Source organism: Anser cygnoides, chromosome 1 (assembly GCF_040182565.1).
Source record: "Anser cygnoides isolate HZ-2024a breed goose chromosome 1, Taihu_goose_T2T_genome, whole genome shotgun sequence".
NCBI classification, from domain to species: domain Eukaryota; kingdom Metazoa; phylum Chordata; class Aves; order Anseriformes; family Anatidae; genus Anser; species Anser cygnoides.
The window spans coordinates 146715788-146740622 of record NC_089873.1 but is presented as its reverse complement, the minus strand read 5'-3'; the positions used below and the strand labels follow the sequence as shown (position 1 = coordinate 146740622).

Sequence of the window (24835 nt, the reverse complement as noted above, 5' to 3'; positions counted from 1 at the left end):
AAAAAAAAAAAAAGAATCCATTTTTCTTGTTGGTAAAAGGGGCTGCTCTAAACACAAGTCTACAATAGGCTACATTCAGGTTAGTATCGCGAGAAACAGCCCAGGAATACACAATGACTTTCCAACTTAATCCACCACATAGAAGTAAATCAGGAACAAGTAACACTAAGGACATATAAGTAGAAAGGCTGAAACTGAAAACGGGAAGGAAGCGGAGTTAGGCTGTGTTTCTGAAATTTGGCCTTGGTGTGCAAGGCTGCTCTGAAAAAAGTTAGTCGTGCTTCAATGGAAACTAGGAGGACATCAAGCTGTTACATTTTGGGAAGGACCAGGGAATGACAAAGTTTTGTTTATTTGCATTTCTTATATAAATAGCTCCTGAATCCACATACTAGAATAATATTTCTTCCGAAGGACAAAACCCGTCTGGCAGCATTAATTATCTCTGACCTTCTTCAAAGGCATATTACTTTTCCAAAAAGCTGATGTGTGGGTGGAATATTATGCTCCTTTCTGAAACTTTTACCACGTGATACCTTTTTTCCTGTAAGCTGGATCACATATTTTTATTTCTTTTCTCCATAATTAACCACATCGAGGATGCCATTTTATGGAGCTGAAGATGACCTTAAAGATATCTAATTAGTAGGGATGTTGTCTTGTGCTGAGCTTTCACAGCTACTGTTAGCAGTATCCCAGCCACCAAGCCTACAGCCCTAGCTTGTGCACATCTACCAGAGTAGTTACTTTCCATTAAGTTGCACTGATCAGAGATGTCATTTATTACAGATATATGGCTTGCTGGATCTCTTTTTCTCAGGTAATTGACTGTGACATTGATCAGAATGTCTTGTTATGTTATGTCTTATTCTTTTTTTTTTTTCAGGACCATCCACTCAAAACCAAAAGAAACAAAACAAAAAGAAAGTAGCCACAAGCAAGCAAACAGTAAGTGTCTATGTTCAAAATTCTCTCTTGTAGTAGTGATTAGGTAGTCAGAAATATCCAAGATGCTTTCAAAATTATGGAAAGAAAAAAAAAGGAAAAAAAAGAAAGTCTAATTAAGGAGAACCATGGTCAGAAGACTGCTTTACAGACTTTCATCAACCCCAAATGTTTCTAGTTTTGACAATGGATAGTGGTGGTTTGGACACAGCACATTACAAGAGTCAGCGTAACACAAAGATGCCTTTGCCCATCACAGCATTTTTCCGGGGATGCTGAAGGAAGGTAGGAACACACCATAGCGCAGCACCATTCCTTTCAGAGTAACTTTTGCGAGTTTTAAAAATGTGAGTGCTATGTTATTACTAGGAGCACAGAGGGGCACTACTTTATCACGGTAATTCCTCTAGCCGTTTACAAAGTGAAGGTTTACCAAATTTCATAGACCAAATTTTCACACTTTCTAGACTAAATTTAAATACGTTATCATGAAGATAAATGCTTTCTACCAGGAAATCAATCACTGAAGTCATTTAACTTTTGGGTGAAAAATTCAGTACATAATTGAAGGATCCATTGTCATACCTCTGAATTATGAGCTCTGCTTACAGTCTCTTTTAAATCTGGTCTGGTAAGTAAAATGATATATTTAAGACATTTGTGCTGATCATGAATAAAGTTTTTCGAAAAAAATGTTGCCTTCAGCATACTTTCACCTTTCTGGTTCATTTATCTGCTAGAAGATACTTTTTGCCAAGACGATAGATTAAATTAAGTTATGCAAAATTTAAATTAAAAAAAAAAAAAAAAGATGTAAGCCAGTCATGTTCAGGGGAACAAGGAAGGGAACGACGAAATACTGCTTTAAAGGACAGACCTTTCGTCAGGTGGGAGGTTAAAAATATGAAGGAAGGAAGCACAACTACAAGTGCCCAGGCTGGGCAATGTTAGCCTAGTTCATTTAGATCTGCCATGCTTCTGTAAATACCACTGTCTGCTGTCCAGGGAGCTGTCTTTCTTACAGATTTGCCCAGTTTAGACTTTGTAAATCTTGTCTAAAACACTGTCTTGACTGTTTTGACAGGAAGCCTTCAATAAACAGCAAGGGGGATTACAACACGAATTATGCAATATATAGGTTTGGGGAAAAAAAAAAAAAAAGGTATTTTTCAACTTTCCTAATGAAGGCTCTCACAGCTGTTCTAAAAAGCAGCAACATAAAATTTGGGGTCAGTTCTTTATCACCCTTTAAAGTGACAAGGTGTGACTACCAGAAACTTGCTACCGTCATCAGCATGAAATGAAGGTAATTGCTTCTGGGGACCTAGGTGCAGCAAGACAGAGCAGACTGCAGCTGGCTCAAAGCTACATGTTCTGACTGATCAGCTGTCTGCTGCCAGCAAGTGTAGGAGTCCCCGTCTCTCTTTTAAGTGAGAGCATTCGTAAGGTTTCTCTCTTCTCAAACAAATTTTCTCACCATTAGTTGATAACTAATATTCCCTTGCCTGCTACCAAATCTGGCTGGAAGCAGCTTGCATGTTCAAAATAGCATGACACTTTTGGGGGATGCAGACGGACAATGATCCCATAAACCGTGTTTCTTTAGGAAATCAGGAACCAGGGGGAATAGCTAGTTGGTTACCTCTGTCAAATGTCTCTTGTTGCAGATAATCTTCCAACAGAAGGATAAAGTAGTAGAAACTCACGCTCACATTACAGTACCCACATGCTGCAAAAGCAGCAAAAAGCAGGCAGTTCTAGGTTCCATCTGAAAAGGAAAGACTACAAAGAGATCCCCCAAGCATGACCAATCTGACAGAAATTTATTCGTCATCTGACTTCAGCATTTATCCAGTAGAAGTGTATCACACAGGACAAAAGATCCACAGAGGGACACATCAGAAAACTGGAAACAGGGCCTTTTGTTTAATTTTTAGTTAGGCAAACAGGCAAAGCAAAACCTTTTAAAATAGTGCAATAGTGCTTGATATTGCCACTGAGGGCTATCTCCCATCTTTAGGTTTCCTCCTGCCGCTGCTCCTAACCTGTTCCGAGTTCACTGGGTGAACTAGGAACAAACTGCCCATTGTCGGAGGCTGCAGAGGAAAGCACTGCTGGGACCTCCTCATCTTCCTCCCCCTGAGACTTGGTGTACAGCATCAGCCCAACCTCCTCTCTCATCCACTTTCTCTTACAGACCTGTTGATCCCATGCGTGCAATCGTATTGCTCCGGCATGTTACTGGAGAGAGGGAGACATGCCCCTAGGCCGAAGCTCCTTCCCCTTCCCCACAACCCCCTGCTCATTGCTGGAACAGAGGCCGCCAAAGAACCTCGGGGGAATGACAGCAAAATGGGGATGTTCGAGCAAGGCCTCAACACGGACCGGCATGGACAGCCAGGCCGGGCTGCCCCACAAGGTTGGTATTCAGGACACTGCAACAAGCAGGTGTGTACAAAACTCAGTGTAGCAAACATTTGGAAATGCAAATATAGAAATACAGTAATTTTAGTATGATAGTTTGCTGGTATCTACTTCTGCCTCCTAATGACAAAGGTAAGAGAGGTTATCTATGCTTCTAAGTTACGCACCATTATTAGTTAGCTTAGTTACTGTAGATTATCAATGAAAAATTGAACCAGAATAGCTCAAAAATTTCCAGTCATTTCTGATCATGCTAGTTCCATTTATTCCTAGACTATTTTCCTTAAAGTCTCTGATCCTGAAATCACATTGTTCTAAGAGTCTCATTTGCATTTATAGTCCGCATGTCCCATAAGTAAAAGCATATTTACCAGTGCAATCCAACACAAACTATAAAAGAGATAGCAAATAAAAACAATACAAAATTCATCTTTTTTTTTTCCTACCCTTATCTAGTAGGATTCACAAATATTTCTGCATTAACAGAATTGATTAGTGATTAATTCAGGAACAGATATGACATAGTTTACATTTTTAAAAGATTTTCACAGAATATTATTATGACACTTAATAAAGGATTAGTATAAATTGTCTCTCACAACTGGTTTAAAAAATTAGTTCTGAAATGACAAGTCCAGCTTCCATATAACTCTACTGAAGTCTGACTTTCATTTTTTTTACATGAAAGAATCAAATGACCACTAACTGTCTGCACATCCAAACACTGTTACACTGAGTCAAAAATCACATGTGCATTCTGGAACTTAACAATAGTTGCTATATTTATAGAACTATCTATTCTTCATAAGACACTCCAAATTCATTTGTATAATTCATTTGTCGATTTCTAGTACATTTAAGGTTTACTTTAATATGAATGGAAATTGAGCACTGCTATTTTTCTTTGCAGCTCTGTTAAAATTTACTTAAGATCAAAATCATTAGTCTCATCCTTAGTCAAATCCTTCATTAATTTAATTATATTAACATTTAACAGGTTCACTTTTTAAATTTAATTTTAACATAAACACTCAATATAACAAAAATTGAAAATTAATTAGTGATTCACTTCTTCTAACAGTGAACACTTACTAGATGGTTACAGGCTCTTCAGGAGGGACAGGCAGGGTAGGCGAGGTGGTGGGGTGGCGATGTATGTGAAGCATGGGCTGGACTGTGTGGAACTTCAAGTTGGCAATGGCAAAGTTGAGAGCCTCTGGGTAAGGATTAAGGGACAAACAAATAAAGGGGATGTCATTGTGGGAGTCTATTACAGACCAACCAGCCAGGAAGACAACACCGATGAATTATTCTTTGCGGAACTAAGAGATGCTTCCAGCTCAACTCCCCTTGTCCTTATGGGGGACTTCAACTTGCCAGACATCAACTGGGATCACCACATGGCTGACAGGAGCAAGTCCAGGAGGTTCATAAAGCACCTAGATGATTACTTCTTGGTGCAGGTGCTAAGGGAGCCAACAAGGAAAGGTGCCCTCCTAGATCTGTTGCTGGAGAAGAGAGAGGGTCTTGTGGGGGATGTGGCAATTGGCAGCCTTCTCGGTCATAGTGACCATGAAGTGGTTGAGTTTAAAATTTATGGCGACAGAAGGAAAACTGCCACCAAAACCTCAGCCCTGGATATGGGGAAAGCAGACTTCAGGCTGCTCAGGGAACTAGTCAGCAAGGTCCCCTGGGAAACTGCTTTTGAAGGTATTGGCGTCCATCAGTGCTGGTCAGTCTTTAAGCACTGCCTCCTAAAAGCACAAGATCAGGCAATTCCAAAATATCGGAAGTCAGGCAAGCAGGGCAGAAGGCCAGCCTGGCTGACCAGGGATCTTCTACTGAAGCCTAGGTGAAAAAAGAAAATGTATGGTTGCTGGAAGGAGGGTCAGACAACATGGAAGGAATACAGGGACACTATTCGCGTTTGTAGGCAGAAAATTCATGTAGCCAAAGCCCAACTACAGTTGAAGCTGGCCATGTCTGTGGGAGACAACAAAAAGGTTTTTTTTAGATATGTGAACAGAAAAAGGAGGACCAAAGAAAACATAGGTCCGCTACTTGATGGGGAAGGTCTCCTCACAGACAAGGACATAGGCAAAGCAGAGACTTTTAATGCTTTCTTCGCCTCTGTCTTCAACGCTGATGATGGGCTTCGGGACCCAGGGTGCCCTGAGCTGGAGGACCATGATGGTGGGAATGATAAACTCCCAACCGACCCTGAACATGTGCGGGATTTGCTGCTCCACCTGGATCCATACAAGTCCATGGGTCCGGTTGGGATTCATCCCACGGTGCTTAAAGAGCTGGCTGACATCATTGTGGGACCTCTCTCAATTATTTTTCAATGGTCTTGGGAATCTGGAGAGGTCCCAGTAGACTGGAAGCTGGCAAATGTTGTGCCAATTTTCAAGAAGGGCAAGAAAGAAGACGCTAGCAATTATAGGCCTGTCAGTCTCACGTCAGTGCCTGGTAAAATTATGGAGAGGATGATCCTTGAAGTTATTGAAGCGCACCTGGGGGACAATGCAGTCATTGGTCCCAGCCAACATGGGTTCATGAGGGGTAGGTCCTGCCTAACAAATCTGATTTCCTTTTATGATAAGATCACCCATCTAGTTGACCAAGGGAAACCAGCTGATGTGATCTTTTTGGACTTCAGCAAAGCTTTTGACACGGTTTCCCATAGGACCCTACTGGACAAAATGTCCAGCATACAACTTAACAAAAACATCATATGATGGGTGAGCAATTGGCTGATGCGCAGGGCTCAAAGGGTTGTGGTAAATGGGGCCACATCAGGCTGGCGGATGGTCATTAGTGGGGTCCCCTAAGGCTCCATTTTAGGGCCAGTCCTCTTCAATGTTTTTATAAATGATTTGGATGTAGGACTAGAAGGGGTTTTGAGCATATTTGCCAACGGCACCAAAATTAGAGGAGTTGTAGACTCTGCTGAAAGTGGAAAGGCCTTGCAGAGGGATCTGGACAGATTGGAGAGCTGGGTGATCACCAACCACATGAAGTTTAACAAAAGAAAATGCCAGGTCCTGCAGCTGGGACAGGGCAACCCCAGCTATACGTACAGACTGGGTGACGAGACGCTGGAGAGCAGCCCCGCAGAGAGGGATCTGGGGGTTGTGGTTGACAGCAAGTTGAATATGAGCCAGCAGTGTGCCCTGGCAGCCAGGAGGGCCAACCGTATCCTGGGGTGCATCAAGCACGGCATCGCTAGTCGGTCGAGGGAAGTGATTGTCTCAATCTGCTCTGCGCTGGTGTGGCCTCCCCTCGAGTACTGTGTGCAGTTCTGGGCACCACAGTACAAGAAGGACATTAAACTGTTGGAGAGTGTCCAGAGGAAGGCAACAAAGATGGTGAAGGGCCTAGAGGGGAAGACATATGAGGAGCGGCTGAGGGCACTGGGCCTGTTCAGCCTGGAGGAGGCTGAGGGGGGACCTCATCACAGTCTACAGATTCCTCATGAGGGGGAGTGGAGGGGCAGGCACCAACCTATTCTCCGTAATAACCAGTGACAGGACCTGCAGGAACGATGTTAAGCTGAGGCAGGGGAAGTTTAGGCTAGACATCAGGAAGAGGTTCTTCACCGAGAGGGTGGTCGCACACTGGGACAGGCTCCCCAGCGAAGCACTCACTGCACCAAGCCTGTCTGAATTTAAGAAGCAATTGGACTGTGCACGTAGTCACATGGTCTGTGTGGTGCCAGGAGTTGGACTCAATGATCCTTATGGGTCCCTTCCAACTTGGGATATTCTGTGATTCTATGATTCTACTTGTTGTGGTTTAACCCAGCAGGCAGCTGAGCACCACACAGCTGTTTGCTCACTCCCCACTCTGGGATGGGGGAGAGAATCAGAAAAAAAGTCAAACTCATGGGCTGAGATTAAGACAGTTTAATAGGACAAAAAATAAAGGGGAAATAATAATTGTATACATATATACATATACACAAAGCAAGTGATGCGTAACACAACTGCTCACCACCTGCCGACTGATGCCCAGCCAGTCCCTGAGCAGCAGCACCTGCCCCCCAGCCAACCCCCCCAGTTTATTGCTCAGCATGACACCACATGGTGTGAGACATCTCTTTGGCCATCTTACATCACCTGTCCTGGCTGTGTCCCCTCCCAGCAGGGCCGCACAAGGAGCTGAACAGTCCTTGGCTCTGTGTGAGCACTGCTCCGCAACAACTAAAACATCGGTTTGTTATCAGCATTAACAATAACAGCCACTATGAAGAAAATTAACCATATCCTAGCCAAAACCAGGACACTACTATATATAAACCACAAGAGACTTTGGTCTTTGGCACATACTCTATGTGCCTCTTTACCACATTATCTTTGCCACTATTAAAAAATACATTTAGTTTCTTAAGTTGGCACCATAAGGAAGAGTAGTAAGTTATCAAACAGTAATGAAGACTGAAAGCCAAGAACAGAACATTGATGTGGATATAGAAAAGCCAACAATTTTCTATAGTTTTGTTTGTTTTTTTTTTTTCTTGTTTATTTTCTAGCATTATAATGACTAAGCAGGCAGAGCAGCACATGAGGACTAGAAATACAATTCCTGAATAAGAGGATTTTGTCTCCAGCTGAAAGTATATGGATGCTTTTGCACTGCTGGTAAATCTGACAAATGTGAAATTACTGATAAAGAAATACTTATTCCAAAACATAATCCATTGTTGGCAAAAGCTTTTATCTACTATTAGTATTATTTAAATTTACCTAAATTGTTTTCCCACCAACAGAGTTCATGCTGCTTGCTCTCTCTTCCAGACAGAAGAGACAGTACTACGTCTGGTACTTGGTGCCAGGTCTGATGTAGAATCTTTTCATAGAAAAGTTTGTCATAAATGAAAGTCAGATTGCTTGAAAAAAAATATTGCTTTCAATTTCAATCCACTTTCAAAGACTTAAAGACTTTTGGTAAAAAAAAAGACACAGGAAAAACAAGAAAAAATGTAAGAAAATGAGAAGTAAACCTGTTTGAAGTTTTATACTGACTGCCAGTGTTAGTCAAAGACTAACATACAACAGATCTTTACATTTTAATTGCAGTTTCAATTTTACAATTAAATTTTCTGTAGTTACAGTACAAAAGATGAATCAGAAATTAGAAATGGAAGATTAAGTTGAAATTTTAGAAAGTATCCCGTTTCCTACATATACAAAATTCCGAACACTGAATTGTGACAGACTAAGAATATATTCAAGCACATTCAGAAAGGAAATGTGGGTACTAAGAGACCAAATGGGAACTGAATTGGAAATTAATATAAAATACATTAGTAGCATTGAAGTATAATATTATTATCAGGGATTGCTATAGCCAGGCATTTAAAGAAATGTTTATAGGTTATGTTTTCAGGGACATTACAATGCAAAGTTACATGAGAAGTTCACATAAAGCAGGACAAAATACTAGATATTACAAAAACACAGGTAAAGAGCAAATGCCAAGAAATTACAAAATTAAAGTAACTAAAAAATTCTCATTTGATACCTCAAGTTTACTGCAATCAAAATTTGGTTTTAATCACTAAAACTCTAATTATCTGAAAGATAATTTGATAAAATACTTGCCTGTTACTTATCAACCATAGGAATCAATCAATGAATTCATAAAACTCTCTGAAGAGTAAAAAGGAAGTAAAATTTCTGCCTGTATGGAAAGGTTGGTATTAGTGATCTGCTTACTCAGGACACGCAACTTTAGCTGAATGGATCCAATTTCTTAGACTGTATGAGTCACTCAGGACAGCAGCATTATGTCACAAAGTATGAAAGAAAGAAATTTAGCATATTACAGTTTTTCACTTTCCTATTCATGAATGAGGGAAATATCATTACGATTCTACATGATACAAAGTAACTTACAGAATACAGAGGTTTTGATGAACAATTTTATTGAAAGCACTAAAAACAATAAATAAATAAATAAATAAATTACTTTTTGAACTACAATAGAGAGTTGGCATACATTACACAGAACAACAATTCTCAAAAGATAGTGCTAGTCACTTTTGCTTAGACTCGAGTCTAGCACTGTTGCTCTCTGCCACTCCCAAATTATACAGAATTACTCTGAGGTCTACGCAGAAGTGATGGTGATCAGGATGTGTTGTCCTGAGAAGTTCTTTGATCACTTCGGGAAGCGCAAACGATTCAAACATCTTCTTATTGCTTCTGCAAAAGATTTAACATAGAATAATTGACATAAGATAATTGACAAGTTTCAACTTAACAGTAAAGACTTTACAGATCTATTATCTATCAGTTAAAAAAAAATTATATTGGGAGCTTCACATAACTCTGTCTCTAAGCAGAAAATTATCAATGCATTGTAAGAAAAATCTTGACAAAAATCATCAAGAACTATGCTTTCTCTTGACTAAATGGTATTTACATGTAGTACAGTGGAAGATCAAGGAAAACCTGTAAAAAGTTTTCCCCAATTAGAAGCAAGATTTCAGAAACAGGACACGTACAGAAAATCCACAATAACATCAAGGCAAATATAGTAATGAACTACTACAAAACCAAGGGTAAAAAATTTACTTTAAAGAATATATCAAAGTTCATTTTTTAAGATTCATGGCACTACCTGTGAGGTTGTCTTTTAATTAAAAAATTTAAAAATCTGGATTTCTGAGTACACTTTTAGTTTATTTCCAATGAAAAATATGATTTAAATTAGAGTATTTTACAGGAAAACTTTTTTTCCCCCCGAGTTCAATTTTGTTCCTAAGAAAAATCAAACTAAACCCTCAGTTTTGCAAATAACTAACTCTAATGTAAGCTACGGTTTAGTGTAAATACCTGCTTTTGTAAATGAAACAATCCCATTAAATAATGCACATCAATGGAACTCAGCAGCATTCTACCACTGACATGTTGAAGATCTTTGTTACAATAAATTAGTAACCAACAAGCAACGGAAACCTATTTTGTAAAGGTTAACATTCCCCCAAAGTCTTATATGGCTCAAGACCTTAAACTCTGTTTTTTTTTGATAGAGATGAAAATTGACAAAACTTAAATTTAAGTCACATACAAAACAATTTTCAGAGGACATTTTTACCAAGTAACTCGGTAAAACTGAAGGTCGGGGGGAAGAAAAGAAGGGTTTTCTTCTAAGCATTCTTGTCATCTAAATAAATAAGGAATATATGTTCTTTAGGCTAGTTATTTTTTAGTTCATATTCTGAACTACACAGATTTATAGGCAAATTGAGAGACTCATCTTACATATCTGTGACAAACATTTTAAACATAATTGCTAACAATGAAAGTCCAGTATTATTTGTATTGGAGCAAATGAACGTCAAAACAGAGATGAGCTTTTTAAAAAAAGAGAAATGTCCCCAAGTTCAGTGATCTAATGGTAATTAACAGAAAAACAGTAATAAAGGATTACTTTATTTCGGAGAGTTTCCGTAGCATAAAACAAATCTTTTTCAAAAAGCACATGTCTAGTCCGGGATTCTGAAGCAATTCAGAACAAGCACGGAAAACGGATTCAGTACTGCAGTATTCCAGGAAAAGCTGTAAGCAATCTGTAAAAGAAAATAATTAAAAAGTTTCATCACAGAACTTGGTGCAGGGAAAAATAAATCATTGATTTATAGCTTTTGAGGGCTTTATATGCCTCATGTTGTGCAACCATGAGAACAATGTAATAACTGGGTATATTCCAGGCATGTGACGCAAAAATCAGGTAAAACTAAGAACTAAAAACCACCCAAGTTCCTAAGAGTTCTGATGTCACCAGCACTTGTGGTATTAAAACAAGGCCTATTCCCCTAAAAACAAAGGAAAATAGGACACTGAACAATTTTAAACTCAAATTAAAAAATCTTATCTTCAACATGTTTATTCAATGTTAGTTGATCATGATCCTTTTCTTATGATTACGTGAGGAGAACACTAAGCTATGCTAAAAAGACTCAAAAGGAAATATTTTAAGCTGCTGCAAAATGATGTACAGAAATAGTACCTGTAGACACTGATGTGATACTAGACAGCCTTTCATTATCAAAATACTGTCACTGTGCTGTTTCAAGACAGGCAGAATAGTAATTGAGAGGTCAGAGTTGGATAAGAACACCTGAATATCGAAACAATTCCTGTAAAATGCTGGATAATTTTTTAACATGGCCATATTGTATAATCTTTTCCATTTATCCTGCTCTCCAAAACTCAGTCAATTTAGAATAAAGTAAAATCTGTTCCCTTGTGTTGTTTCACTCTTGATTCTAATAGTACAGACTGATTTATAGCAACACCATAAAGAACATAAGTAATGATTTAATAGGTAACAGAACTGAACAAATTTGTTAGGAATCCAACAAAAGTCACTATTCACTGCGCTCTGCCCTTAGTGTATAAACACACTTGGTATGCCCCAGGATAAGTTACTTAGAATATGCCATTAAATTAATAGTTATTGTAATATTATTCTACTTTTACTGTAGAAGGAGGTCCTACAATTTATTCCTATAAATATCCACAAAATGCCTTAAATTCCTTTTTGTAGGTGTAAACAAATACCATATTCAGCTTACCTGGGCATTTTTTTGCTGGCTTGTTCTTACTGGTCTTAAAAATACTGTATTATTTTATTATTAAAAATTCTGGTCTTAAGGTATCTTAAAAATACTTTATTAATATATATATACACACATATACACACAGATACACTGTAAGAATGTTTTAACTGTGAGGTTTATAAAACAATATAAAAAATATGCTGAGGGATTTTTACTATAAAACAGAAGAGCCAAGGTGGAAATAATATCTCAAGTCTCACAAAGTTCAATTACGTGAAAGCAAACTGATAAAGACATGCATTTAAAGAGACTTTTCATACATCGTTTATATATTCATTTCAAATAAGCTTTTGCAGAATATATTTTAAATCATCAAAAATGTACAAAGTAAGCATATAATTTAAATGCCTGTCTATCTGATGAACTGGAAGAATAAAAACTGTATATTTTTAAATATTTTTGTTTCATCTCTGCACAGATTTTGTTTTTATTAACTACTGTAGAAAAACTAAATTGGAATCTATCCTGTCAGGATTTGACACAATTTTAAATAATCTGCAAAAGCCTCCCATTGTAACCATAAAAAAATGCAGCATTTTGTAGCTACATTAACTTAACTTGATTGGTAGACTGCAATGAACAATGACCAATTTATCACTGTTGACAGAATTCATCTGAAATTTACCCTCAAAGTAATCAGTCACTCACAGCATCAAATCTCACCAGCTATAGTTATTCAGAAAATTCTGTTTTATAGCTAAAGCTCTGTCACCTCAGAAAATGAAGACTGTCAGGAACACCAGCTTGAAGTTCATGTTTTCACAAATTAACCATTACAGTTTTGCTTCATTTCTAATTGCATGTGGATCTGCCAGGAGACTGGACCAACCCAACCGAGTGATGGAAAGTTAGCTCATGGAAAAGTTACATAAGGACCACAGAAACAGAAAACACTTGAAAGAAACAGTAACAACACTGAACAGCTTCCTAATGAGCTGTTGTCTCTAACACAGTCACCTGCAAGATTGGAACCATTTGCTGAGTTTAACTCATTCTCTTGTCATCAACAGCTGGGCCTGGTAAGAGCCAGTGGTTATGGCACAACAGAGGGCAGGCAAGATAACAGTCAGCGCAAGGCCCCTCGAGTGTGGATGCCTTCGTGGGTGACCCCGAGTTAAGAGACCCCAAGGACAGCTTCAGCCCATCACCCAATACGTGTTGACCTCAGGATGGTATGAATTGCTCTTCAGCTTCCTAGATGTGCAAGACCTTCACGCAGCTGTGACACGGGATGTACGGGAGACCAGCGCCATTCTCAAATGACAATCACACACACACAAAAAAAAAAGCAATAAAAAAGGTTAAAAATAGAACAGGATTCCTTATGTCACAGAAGTCAGTTGGACTGAACAGAAGTTTACAAGGAACAGAAAAGACCAGAACAAAAACCTACACCTTGGAGGCCAGGAACTACCTTTATAACAAGACAGATTGTATGAAAAGTTGTTCTTTTTTAACAAGGTCTAACAACCCCTCACCCCCCCATAAAAGCAGAAGGTCTGCCAGCCACAGAAGTAAAAATATCAAAAAATAACTAGTAAGGCCCGCACAAGAAAGATGGGACAGAAGATAAAGGCATTTTAGTCTTTTGGGTGCACACCTTGGCTAGTTTGCTGGTTTGCAGGAAATCTATCTTGATGGAAAGGACAAGGAAGGACAAGCCCCAAACCTGTAATTCCAAAAGAGCCCTTTAGGCAGGGACACCACAGCAGACCTCAGGAATCTGAAAGAAACGTTAGCTGGATTTTATGACAAGGAAAGTTAGACAGTTGTTGCTAACAAGTTGGGAAGTGGCACTTTGTGAAGAGGGAACAGCCAATGTAATACATGTATGTAGGACATGTACAAAAAAAACCAAACCAATCTGAACATATTCATGCCCTTCAATAAAACTCCCAAGACATTTTCAGAAACTAAAGACAGAAGTGTGCTATAGGTTTATGCAGCATTACATGCAATATCATTGTATTGGAGAAGATGGGGATTAGAAAAAGAACTGGAAGGTGTGTAAGGAGTTGGCTAAAAAGAAAGCAAACCATCTGGCTTTGAAAAGTGAACTTCTAGTTTTAAACGGTCTAGTTTTAAACAGCAACCAATATGGTCTGACCGTTGAAGAGTGATTCTAATGAGGCCTTAGAGAGAAAAACACCATTCCACAAATAACCTAGATAGCCTGTAAATCGCAGCTATACACTATTCGGGGTTACTTTGTTTAGTAAACCAGAAAAAGCCTAACGACCTACTAGAATCACTAAAGGAATCACAACTCTCTCTTCCAGGTGGAAACCTAAAAGAGCTTTGTTCCAACAATTCTTCTGTCCTTGCCTGCCTTATTTCCTCTGTTCCACTCCTGCAATAACCAGCTCAGAACTAAGCACAATATTTCAAACAAGATGACAAACTCAAATAAAGTCTTAACATAATTAAACCTAACCTGAGATGCAACTCATATGATTCTGGAACATCATGTCATATAAATAAAGTCTGAACTCTTACAATACACAGGTGTTATTCAAACTGCACAAATTATACCACCTACTTCCAAAAAAAGCCCCAAGGAAAATAACCTTCTTTATAAAATTACTTCAGCTATAGCATTGGTCTCAATTTTCCTCGAATGTTACAGAGAAACATTGGCTAATAAGTACAATTGTTCTATGAGTCAAATTAAGAAAAAAAGTATTAAAATTTGGTTTTGTTCAACTGAACAGTGTTTGAGGTGCATTCAAAGTTTATCAAAGCATTAAATCTACTTTCTGTGACAATGTTATCAGATCAGGTTTTGTTATCACACCCATCTTCGGGCAGGTTCATAGCTTAAAGATCACTCAAGAATTAATTATTCCTCCACCTCTGCCTGCTGATTCCTCTCTTCCTTGTAAAAAAGAACTAGCAGAAGAAAGTAACAATCAGAAAAGTAGAAGATATTGCATATGAACACGTAACCTGAGCTGGAAAGTACCAAAGAACATACAATAACAAACTGACAGAAAGAGAAAGAAAGTACCAAACAATGTTATCTTTCAGACCTCCACCATTTCCAATTGAAACAATGGTGTCGGGACTCTCCCCTGACAGGATTCTGGATGTGAAACACCTGAACCAAAATGGGGATGGGGTACATAAAAAGCTGTGTGCCAGTAAAGATGAAGAGCAAATAAGATTATTAATTCTAATTTGCCATTAAGATACTGCATATTGACAGGAAACAGATGATACCAATACCTCAACTGTTACATTTGACGTTATGTTTTCAGTAACTGGATGCCTTATTAGCATTGTTGACGTGTGAACTAGCAAGGGAAACTTGGACACCCACTGGATCAGAAATACTACGAAGCCAAAAGGAATGATACTGCTCTAAAATCTGAAAAAATGAGTACTGAAACCAAGTCGGTCAATGGGCTTAAGCAATACTGCAGAATCTCTTATTATAATTTCTATCAAAGCACAGAAATGTCCATCTTAGGCCAATAGGTGCTTTCTTCTCATGCAGCTTAAGTAATTTCCCTCAATATATGAGGGAGTCTAGGCCTTATGTCTGGAATATGAGGACGAGAATTTTTTTTTTTTTTTTTCAGGAAAAAACCTACAAGAGGGCTTCAGATAGGTCTGAAATGTATAGAACCATTAGCATATATTGCTTACTGTAACAACAGGTACATGCAGTTACAGGAAGAGGCAGTGCAAAGCATTTGGTATTTCACATCTGACTCATCTTGCAGCCTGGACAATTAAAATTTGAATCCATAAAAATACTTCACAAAAAAATAAATTAAAAAATTAAGTTATGAAAAAGAACATCTGAAAAAAATCAGTGCTTTTTTTTTCTTACTCAGTTTCTAATCACGTAAGCTGTAACGGTAATATGTTTAAACAAAAATACTGGAATAATCATATAGACTCAGAAGATTATTCCAGCAAATCGAAAGAATGCTTAGGGATTGCATATCATAGAGAAAAAATATAGACTTCGACTCCTGTTGGTCAGAGGCTGTTTCGTTGGGTAACACGTTTCCATATTTTAGTACAAGATCAGCTACTTATGACTTCATATTTAAGGCTGCATAACAATAAAGTTTTAAAATTGTGCATAAAGTCCTGTTTTAGTCTAACACAGAGAGACCTCTGAATATTCACAGCCACCTTCCAGTTTGCTTTTAATAACTTGTTCATAAGAAACATACAAAGGTATGAAATTATGATTACCTGTCAACAATACTACTTGTCATCATTAACAATTTCTTGGAAAACATTAACTATATATTGGAAAAGAACAGAATCTGACTATAGCATGTATATAGGCAATTCCTTATACCAAAGAGAAAGGCTCTGCATAAGGCTTTATATCCAGTTGCTGAAAAATAAATTCTCAATCATATGTTAATCCAATTAAGCATTAGTCCTCCTTCCCTGGTTTTGCATATATATCTTCTCTGAGAAGCAACATGGCAAAATGTGAACTTCTCACAATTTATCTCCATTATTCTTCTAAATCTAGGCATCTAGCATATCAAAATGACTACTGCTAGGTAACAGAACATGTACTGTTAGTGGAATTTTTCTTCAAAGTCATGTCAGATACCATCAACCCTGCTTAGGTTTTTCTCTCCCAGTTACTTTACCAATCAAAATTACGATGATTAGAAATACTTTGGTGTAAAAAAAACTAAACTAACCACACGGTCTGAAAGGAAGAAAACAACATCAGGTAAATCTTTCTGCCACTTATCTCACTACAAAATGGCTTCTAACTCAATGTTTTTCCATCCCAAGTTAAACACGCTTTCTATTTTCACCGCTATAGTACATGGTAACAAAATACCCCAAGCCAACAATATGTATTTCACAAATAGCAGCAGTCCCTTCTCCTCCCCTTTTCTGTTCTAAAAAAACAGCGAATGATTTTTATTCTAAGAAAAGTAACAAGGATTATTCCACACGACACTGGAATGGCTCACTAGTTTTGTGTTCATCCAGACTGTTATCAACTGATTCTTTGCCTGTATCACCTGGAAAAGCACTGTGAATAATGAGATTATTAACCCTTTTATAGGACCACGCTACAGTACAATTCAGCGAAACATAACCATCTCTTACAGATGTGCCATTTCCAATTATTTGAAAGTGAAAAATGGCTAGGGGAGAGCTGTTCATGGGGGGGGAGGGGGGGAGATAAACTTTTTTTTTTTTTTTTTATCTCCACCTGCTAACAGGATTTCATGAAATGGCTGCCCTGGCACAGTCTTACTTCAAAAGAAAAATACTCATTGGCAAAACATCAGCAAGGTAAACCAGTGCAATAAACAGAAAAGCTAAACTAAATATAATAACAAAAAAATCACACCAGTAAGAAAGCAACCAGGACAATATGTAAAGCATGGATGCTGACAGCGAGAAGAGACAGACAATTCAGAAACATACTTTATATCTCTAATGAATTTAAATGACACAAATAAATGCTAATGCTAGATTAGGTTATTTATAGAGAAGCATCACGTTATTTTTTACTTGGTATTTATACTTATCTCACCTATTTTCATCATAACTTTTTTTTTTTTTTTTTTCAATTACTCACTTTTATCAGAGCTCCTGGCCATCTCAGTTAATGCATCAAGAGCACAAGAAAGGAGACATTTTCTGGATATAGTTAAGTGGCTTAGTACGACAGGCACACATTGGTATTGCAAAAATAACATCTTTCCTTCATCTGTTCTCAAGTCCACGCAAAGGGAACGAAATGCATGAGTCAGGTAATTCACTGAAAGATAACAGAAAACAGGGAATAAAAATTCTATAATCACAGTTCCATTAGATGATCACAAACACGTGAATATTTATCCTAAGAGTTACTGTTGCAAATATATACTAATAAAAAAAAGTTAGATGGCTGAAAATATTAATTTTATTTATTTATTTAAAGGCATACTCTGCCTATTTTTATTCCTTAAAAAAATTGTTGTGAGTGGAAAAAAAGACATGCTACAACTCACAAATTGAGCAAAATATATTTACAAACATAAAACCTTTCTAATATCTTCCTTAAGAGAGAAAAGGAAATCACAAGCTGCATAGTTTGGGACTATATTGGTTTCAACATCTGGGAAGCCTCTAATAAAGGAGTAAAAGGCTAATTCATCTGAATAAGTGCAATTACTTTCATGACAGCAACTATTCGCATTCCTTTCCATAAAAGGCTGTAGTTTAAGTTTCAGTGCATCTATGTTATATACGCATCCATTTTGGAGAGCACTAAATTATTCAGAGAATTTAGATTAAGTGAATCAATTCAATTTTCTTAATTTCATGATGTCAAATCTTCCTCAATATCTTGGAATAGCATTGATCATCCGGAGCACAGAAAATTAGGAGTAAGGCAAAAATTTATCACACAGCAAAAGTTTAATTGCAGTGCCATCTGCTGGATATTAGCATCTTGAAGGAAACAGGATATATATTTAAACTGAACATGCTGCTTTATCATCACTAGATCATTAGACACGTGGTCAGTGATGAAAATTCATACACAGTAAGTTTCAACATACATTTAATAGATTTTTTTTCCACGTTCTATAAGCTTGCAGTAAAAACCAACCATGAGAAGCTAAACTGATTCATTCTGATCAACAGCTTTCATCTGCTTACAGTTAATCTCTGCAATAAGTACTTTTTTTTGTATTGTAATTCATTTTCATCATTTTTATCAACCATTTCTAGAAATGTGAGTTTCAATTTCAGGGTAATCATCGTGCTTCACCAAAATATACTGACTGAAACTATATGATACTGAAATTGAAAATATACCGATTCTTCCCTCCAACAGCTGAAATACTGTACTTGCTTATTAATGGTGTCAGGATGGTCTTCCAGAATGTTTAAATCCTGTTTATTCTAAGCACTACCAGTATAAATACTGCACAGGTCAGTATTTTTGTCATCACTTCAACGAAAATTTTTTGTCTTTTCAGGCTCTGTTTGTTTTTAAAGAAACTCCTGCTGAGAAGAGATGCTACGGCATCCTGGAGATTGCACAAGTGGAGTAACTGTCATGAACTGAAGCAAAAGTCACTAAGAACTGTGATATCTCCAGACAAGTATGACCTTGTTTGCTTTGCCTGTTAACAAAATACATTACTATACTGCATCAGCATATAGTAGCATTTTTCAATGTTTTTCAATGTTGATAATGTTTATGGGTAGCCACTTGCAGTGACAGACTTGGTAGGAGAGGAGGGGAGACAGCAGAGAGGTAAGAGCTAGACAGACTATGAGCTTTACATCAAACTTGGACAAAGCAATGAAATTCTAGAACTCTCTGAAATTTGCTACTGATTTCAGTTTACTGAAGAGCAATTAGCTGTACCATTATATGCAGTGAAGATCTTGACAAACAAATCACTGCTAGAGTGATTGCTTGAGAGAATTACCAACATCTCTTTTCCCCTTCGTCACAAAAAACGTTGATCTCACTGACAACAATAACACATATTAAAATGACCACACAAATTATGACATGAATAATAGCAAGGTTCATACTTCCTTCCCTATATTATGCTTTATCAGGTGGTAAAATTCAAATAAAACATCCTTCACTAATAAAGCATTACAGATGCTACAGTATCATTGAACTGCTGCATTTTGTAAATTTGTTTTTCATCCAGGCACATTCCTGGAAATAAGATTTTTTAAAAAAAGGATAAAAATAAAAAGATGATAAAAAAAGACATCATAAAAACCAGAACTTACCTCGCTGAAACTTCGCTGTTTCAAGCAAAATTAAAGTTGACAGAAACCTCAAAGGCATAAAGGAGCTTGTAAAGAAAAGTACAGTTTTTGGTGTACTCTGTGTAGACTTTTCAGACCATGTTTGCAGGTTTCCCTGATGTTCTATGCCTTTGAAAATAACTTCTCCAAGTCTCTCCATTGTTGATGTCATGCTTGCATGCTGTTTCAAACAACGTGCACATTTAGTGTAAACATTAAAATACAAGAAAATCCTGTCTACTATGTATAGATATGTATGTTCCCCTAAGGATTAAATATTAAATAGCAAATGCCTTGACCATGTATTGCAATATAATCTGTACTACTTTGCGTTCCATAAGCAGTTGAACAACATTAGCACAGGGCCTTGTCAACACACACTTCACAAAAAGACAAGGTAGTCAGGACCCCTGATATGCTGACATTATTTAATTTGCCTCTGGTTCCAGAATAAAGTCAGTTCAAACTCAGCTTTAATCAACGCTGCCTACTACACTATACTCTTTTCTGAAGATGCCTGAAGCTAGATCCTACAAAAGCATTTACAGAATTAAGGTCTAAACATGAACCTTAAGAATACCGTACAGGTAAGACGTATTGGACTTTTCAACAAACTGTACAGAAATATTACTTCGGAATCAAACTTAATAACATGCTCATTTAGAATATTTTCTTATTAGCACTAGAACCACCAGCTTACAGTTCTATTCAGTTAGACACTGAGTAGAGAACAAAGAAATCAAAATTCCTTTGCTACTTTGCCACACATTGCCATCAATTTCAACAAATCTCATGCATAAAGTGAACAAAAATATATTTCTTTTCCTAGTTCACAAGTTTTGTAAGCACATAGGTAAAATATCATTCCTGAGATGCTAGACACTGCTGCAACAAAGATCACATATGTATGTAAAAATATGTTTACATACATGGTGCAAAATATAACAATGAATGTGAGAAAGTTAATTTGATGAGAATTATTTTTTCATTTGCTATGTATCTGTGGTAGGAATTTATGCTTTGCAAAGAGAGCAAAGTTTCTTTTATATATAATCCCTGAAAACATCTACTTTTCATACTCATTTATAATACAAAATATCACTCGGGAACTTACCTTATTACCAGTGTTTATCTGCCTTAGAGACCAGTAGATAAATTGAATGACAGGCATATATAGTTTAGGATCCACAAATGGCATCCACTGGAGCTGTCCAGTGACCACATGCAAAAGCTGTAAAAATACAGAATGGCAAAGTTATATGCAGTATATGAACTTACAGTATAAGCTAACCACAAGTAAAAAGCAAACAAAGAAAAACAAAACAAAACAACACTAAAGTAAAATAAACTTATTCCCAGAGTTTAACAGACTACATGTGCAAATACTCACTGTGCAGACCTGGTACAGGTAACAGAATTATATACATATACTGAATTTACATTTTACACAGGTTTACACAAAAAGTGGAAAGACATTGTGTGAGCTCAGACTCTGAAGTCTAATACCAATGGCTACAAATTTTAAATATAATGAAAAAAACACTGTAAAAGCAGATTTCCTGAACACCTCACTGATTTCCAAGCCTTGGTATCCCAAGAAAGACGGTGTTAAAAGAATTGCATGGTATCATCTTTTATAAGACATAAATTGAACTTTTAATACCTAATATCAGCACTAAAATACTTTAAATTAGATGTGTATATCTCCTTAGAAAAAAGGAATTACATACAGTATTACAGATAAAACACAAGACAAATTATCAGCTGATAAAAATGACTTAAAAGAGAAAGACAGGTGGAATCTAAAGTTCAGACTGAACAGTACACATTTCCTTAAAAATGATCTGTATGTTCCACGAATGACAAATTATCTCTTACATCTCACTGTTGGAATTAATACTGATGGACTGTCATTTTCTTTTAATTAATGTATTCAAAGCGCGTATAAAACAGGCTGACCTGTTACACTCTCAAAAATAATAAAAAGAATCTTAACATTTTAGCCTCAACAAATTCAAATGCCTTTACCTTCATACAATTTTCTGGAGTGCAGTTTTCTTTAGCACACTGAGGTTTATCATTGCCCTCTCTCTCTCCTTGTATTTCTATTTTGCTAAGGTGTTCGTTTGAGATCCAGTCCATAAGAATAGTTAAGAGGTCGTAAACTTTTGAATTCAGTAGTACCTGTAATACATCCACAACATCAGTTATTTCAGCTTTCAAGTTTATGATTTTCTAAACCACAACACCAATAGACTAAAATATATGAGTACATTAGTAATACGCAAATGCTTTATTATGTGCTTAGACAAATGTTTATGAAAGGCTTGGGAAGAATTGGGAAGAGATTTTCACATACAAAATCAATCTATTTTATAATTCTAACGAAATGCTTTAAAAAGGAAAAAGCAAATCTTTAATGATCTGTGCATGTGGAAATCCTCATTTTGATACATGTGATACACTCCTTTGCTTTATTTCATACAATCTACTTATGCTAAATTTTAACTGTGTAAGTAGCACCGTTAGAAGAATAAAGACTTCATGACATTGTCATTCTGTCCCTCTACTACAACTGTACAGAAAAACTCTGTGAAAGGTATCCAGAGGTTCCTGAAGACAGGCTGCACAAACAGCTCTTTAAAACCTTCACAGGTCTTCTTGTATCTACCTTCAGACAACTGTTCTTCTCTTCACTCAGAATTATAACTACTGATGCTGCTCATATATCACTTGCGACTAAAGTACGCTAAAACCTACGTACACAGAGAAATATGTTGGCTATATAGAGACAGTACAGTTTTAAGGCATCTGATATAGATCAAGTAGAATGGCGTGAATATCTCTCTTTCTCATTTCAGTTTAGCCTCTAGCGGGAGAAAGTCATTACCAGTCGGGAAATGTTGGCAGAGTGCTAGCAGAGGACTTGCTACTGACTGGAATAACATGGAGACAGAAAGTATTTCATTAAGTGATGCAAGAAGGTATTTTAAGGAAAACAAGGTGATCCTTTTGGAACTATATATGAACACTGCATTTATCCTTTCCCACATTAAAGACCATTTCCCCAAAGTATAACAGCAGTACAATCATCTCTGGCTTATAAAATTAAAATTTGCTATCTGACTTCTCTAACTACATTTCAGCTGGTTTTATTCATAAAGGACAGTGTTGTACTGTAGCAGTAACCAGAATAAGTTTAAGATTTGCTCTGACACAGCAGAAGAAAACAGTTACAGTGCAGGCAGAATATAATTTTAATTCATAGTTGAGAGATAACATGAGAGGAAGAAGAAAACAGCTAAATAAGCAAAAAACATATACATACACAATATAAAATTCAAAAGACATTTTTAGCAACATACTTTATTCTTTCAGTTGACTGTTTCTCCCAATATAGTGTCTACCTATTCCTACTGTAATTAACTCACTAAAAAAAATCAATAAAAATTATTTTATTTTTCTAATTTCTAGCATTTTCTAATTTCTAGCAGATACATAACGTTCTACTGCCTAAAGTCTTTCAAACAGATCTTTCACCTTGCCCAGTCCTTACCTTATCACTTTCTGATGCTCCTGTCTCATTTTCCTCCTTAACAGGTTTAGGTTGGCACACCACTCCTCCTGAATCATTGGACTTCTGTGCCATTACCAATGCATGCTTCTGCTACAATAAAATGTAACAATTATATTTCACTTGTTAACTATAACGGAAGAAGGTACCTGGAAGAAGAAACCTTACCTGTAAATCATTTAACTGAGCTTGCATGCTTCTTGCTCGATTATCTAACTTCTTGTTCTGCTCGTTCGCGTCACTTAACTGAAAGAATCAAAAACCATTCAAATAGCTGTAGATTCAAAACTCACTTTTTGACTTAACCATCACACTGAAATCATTTGATGTGATTCCTAAAAGTTCAATTTTTTTCTTCTCAGCATGGACAGTGATAGAAACAAAATCACTGTCCACTTCCTCAACAAATCACGGGATGGCCGAGGTGGGAAGGGACCTCTGGAGACCATCTGGTCCAACCATCTTGTTTAAACAGGGCCACCCAGAGCAGGCTGCCCAGGACCACGTCCAAGCAGCTTGTGAAGATCTTCAAGGACGGGGACTCCTCAACCTCTCCAGGCAACCTCTGCCTGGATAAATAAAATAGTCGTGGCTCTTTGTTGACTTGCGGCCCAACCTTTCCGCTTACAGGGGAAGAATAAGCACAATACCTCTTTAGGGATATAGGCACTACGTATTTGATTACTTCTCATAAAGAAATGACACAAAAAACGGAGTGCATGTTTCAAGAATGGTCTAATGGCCTTGGAAATAGAGAGGGTGAAAGTTTTCTTCTCGCAAGAATGACACTGTCACTGACCATGCTCTGTGAGAAAAGAATACGAGGCAAACTATAACCTCCATTTAAATATAAGTAACGTACTCTATGGATACAACAAACATCCCGATCATCATGCAAGTCCTCTGTGAATACTTCAGTTTGCACAAAAGAGAAGGACAAAGATTTTACTGAGACTAGGAAGCAGATGATTTTCATCAGACTCAAGAGCATCAGAACTGCAATTCACTGAAGGAGCAATGGTCAAAAGAGTTTACGTAGCAATTTGCCTGTCAGCATTTAGGTCAGATTTAAGTCAAGTGAGAAGAAAACTTTAACTCTGTATTATTGTGAACCACTGTCTCAGCGTGTCTTTAAGAACAGAGAAAATATTCCTTTAATTAACACTTTCAAAAATAACTGAAGATACTGAGTAATCATGGAATTAGAAATACACATACTACTTTTTATTTAATAGAATCAGCAGAGCAATTCAGCACAGGGTGGCTTCCATTATAAAATACTTTCTCTCTATCCAATCTCAGTTTGCTTCAAAGGATATGGTTAGTCTTTCCTAAAATCACCTGTTGCTACAGGGTCAGGGGACTAACTCTAATTTCTTTAATACTGGAAAAGATCTGAGAGACTAAATTTCACGTGCTAGAAAATGAAGCAGAAAGTAATTACAACCATTCACACAATTCTTGTCTTACAGAAACAAAATCAGCAATTTTGCAAA

At 37.0% G+C, this 24835-nt stretch overlaps 1 protein-coding gene and 1 long non-coding RNA gene across 6 annotated transcripts in view; one reads left to right on the top strand and one right to left on the bottom strand.

Moving 5' to 3' along the window:
* Positions 1-20063, top strand: LOC136789713 (uncharacterized). Its single transcript, XR_010828635.1, has 3 exons — positions 1-948; positions 3143-3364; positions 18970-20063. It is a non-coding gene; the product is annotated as an uncharacterized lncRNA (long non-coding RNA).
* The window catches only part of LOC136789696 (coiled-coil domain-containing protein 138-like), a 35609-nt gene continuing 18036 nt past the window's right edge, over positions 7263-24835 (bottom strand). Inside the window, exons 5-12 of one of the 5 annotated variants that reach the window (XR_010828612.1) lie at positions 23322-23432; positions 21794-21949; positions 20880-20996; positions 19748-19946; positions 17580-17762; positions 13602-13670; positions 12959-13255; positions 10811-10948 (exon numbers count right to left, since the gene is read on the bottom strand). Coding sequence is in view for 3 of the 5 variants with exons in the window: in XM_066990477.1 (XP_066846578.1) it covers positions 9410-9578; positions 10810-10948; positions 17580-17762; positions 19748-19946; positions 20880-20996; positions 21794-21949; positions 23322-23432 (1074 nt within the window). In the remaining 2 variants the exon portion in view is untranslated. Of the gene's footprint in view, positions 9579-10809; positions 10949-12036; positions 13256-13601; positions 13725-17579; positions 17763-19747; positions 19947-20879; positions 20997-21793; positions 21950-23321; positions 23433-24835 lie in introns of those variants that run through there. The other 4 variants (XM_066990477.1, XR_010828613.1, XM_066990478.1 and 1 more) reach the window with 4 other exon arrangements.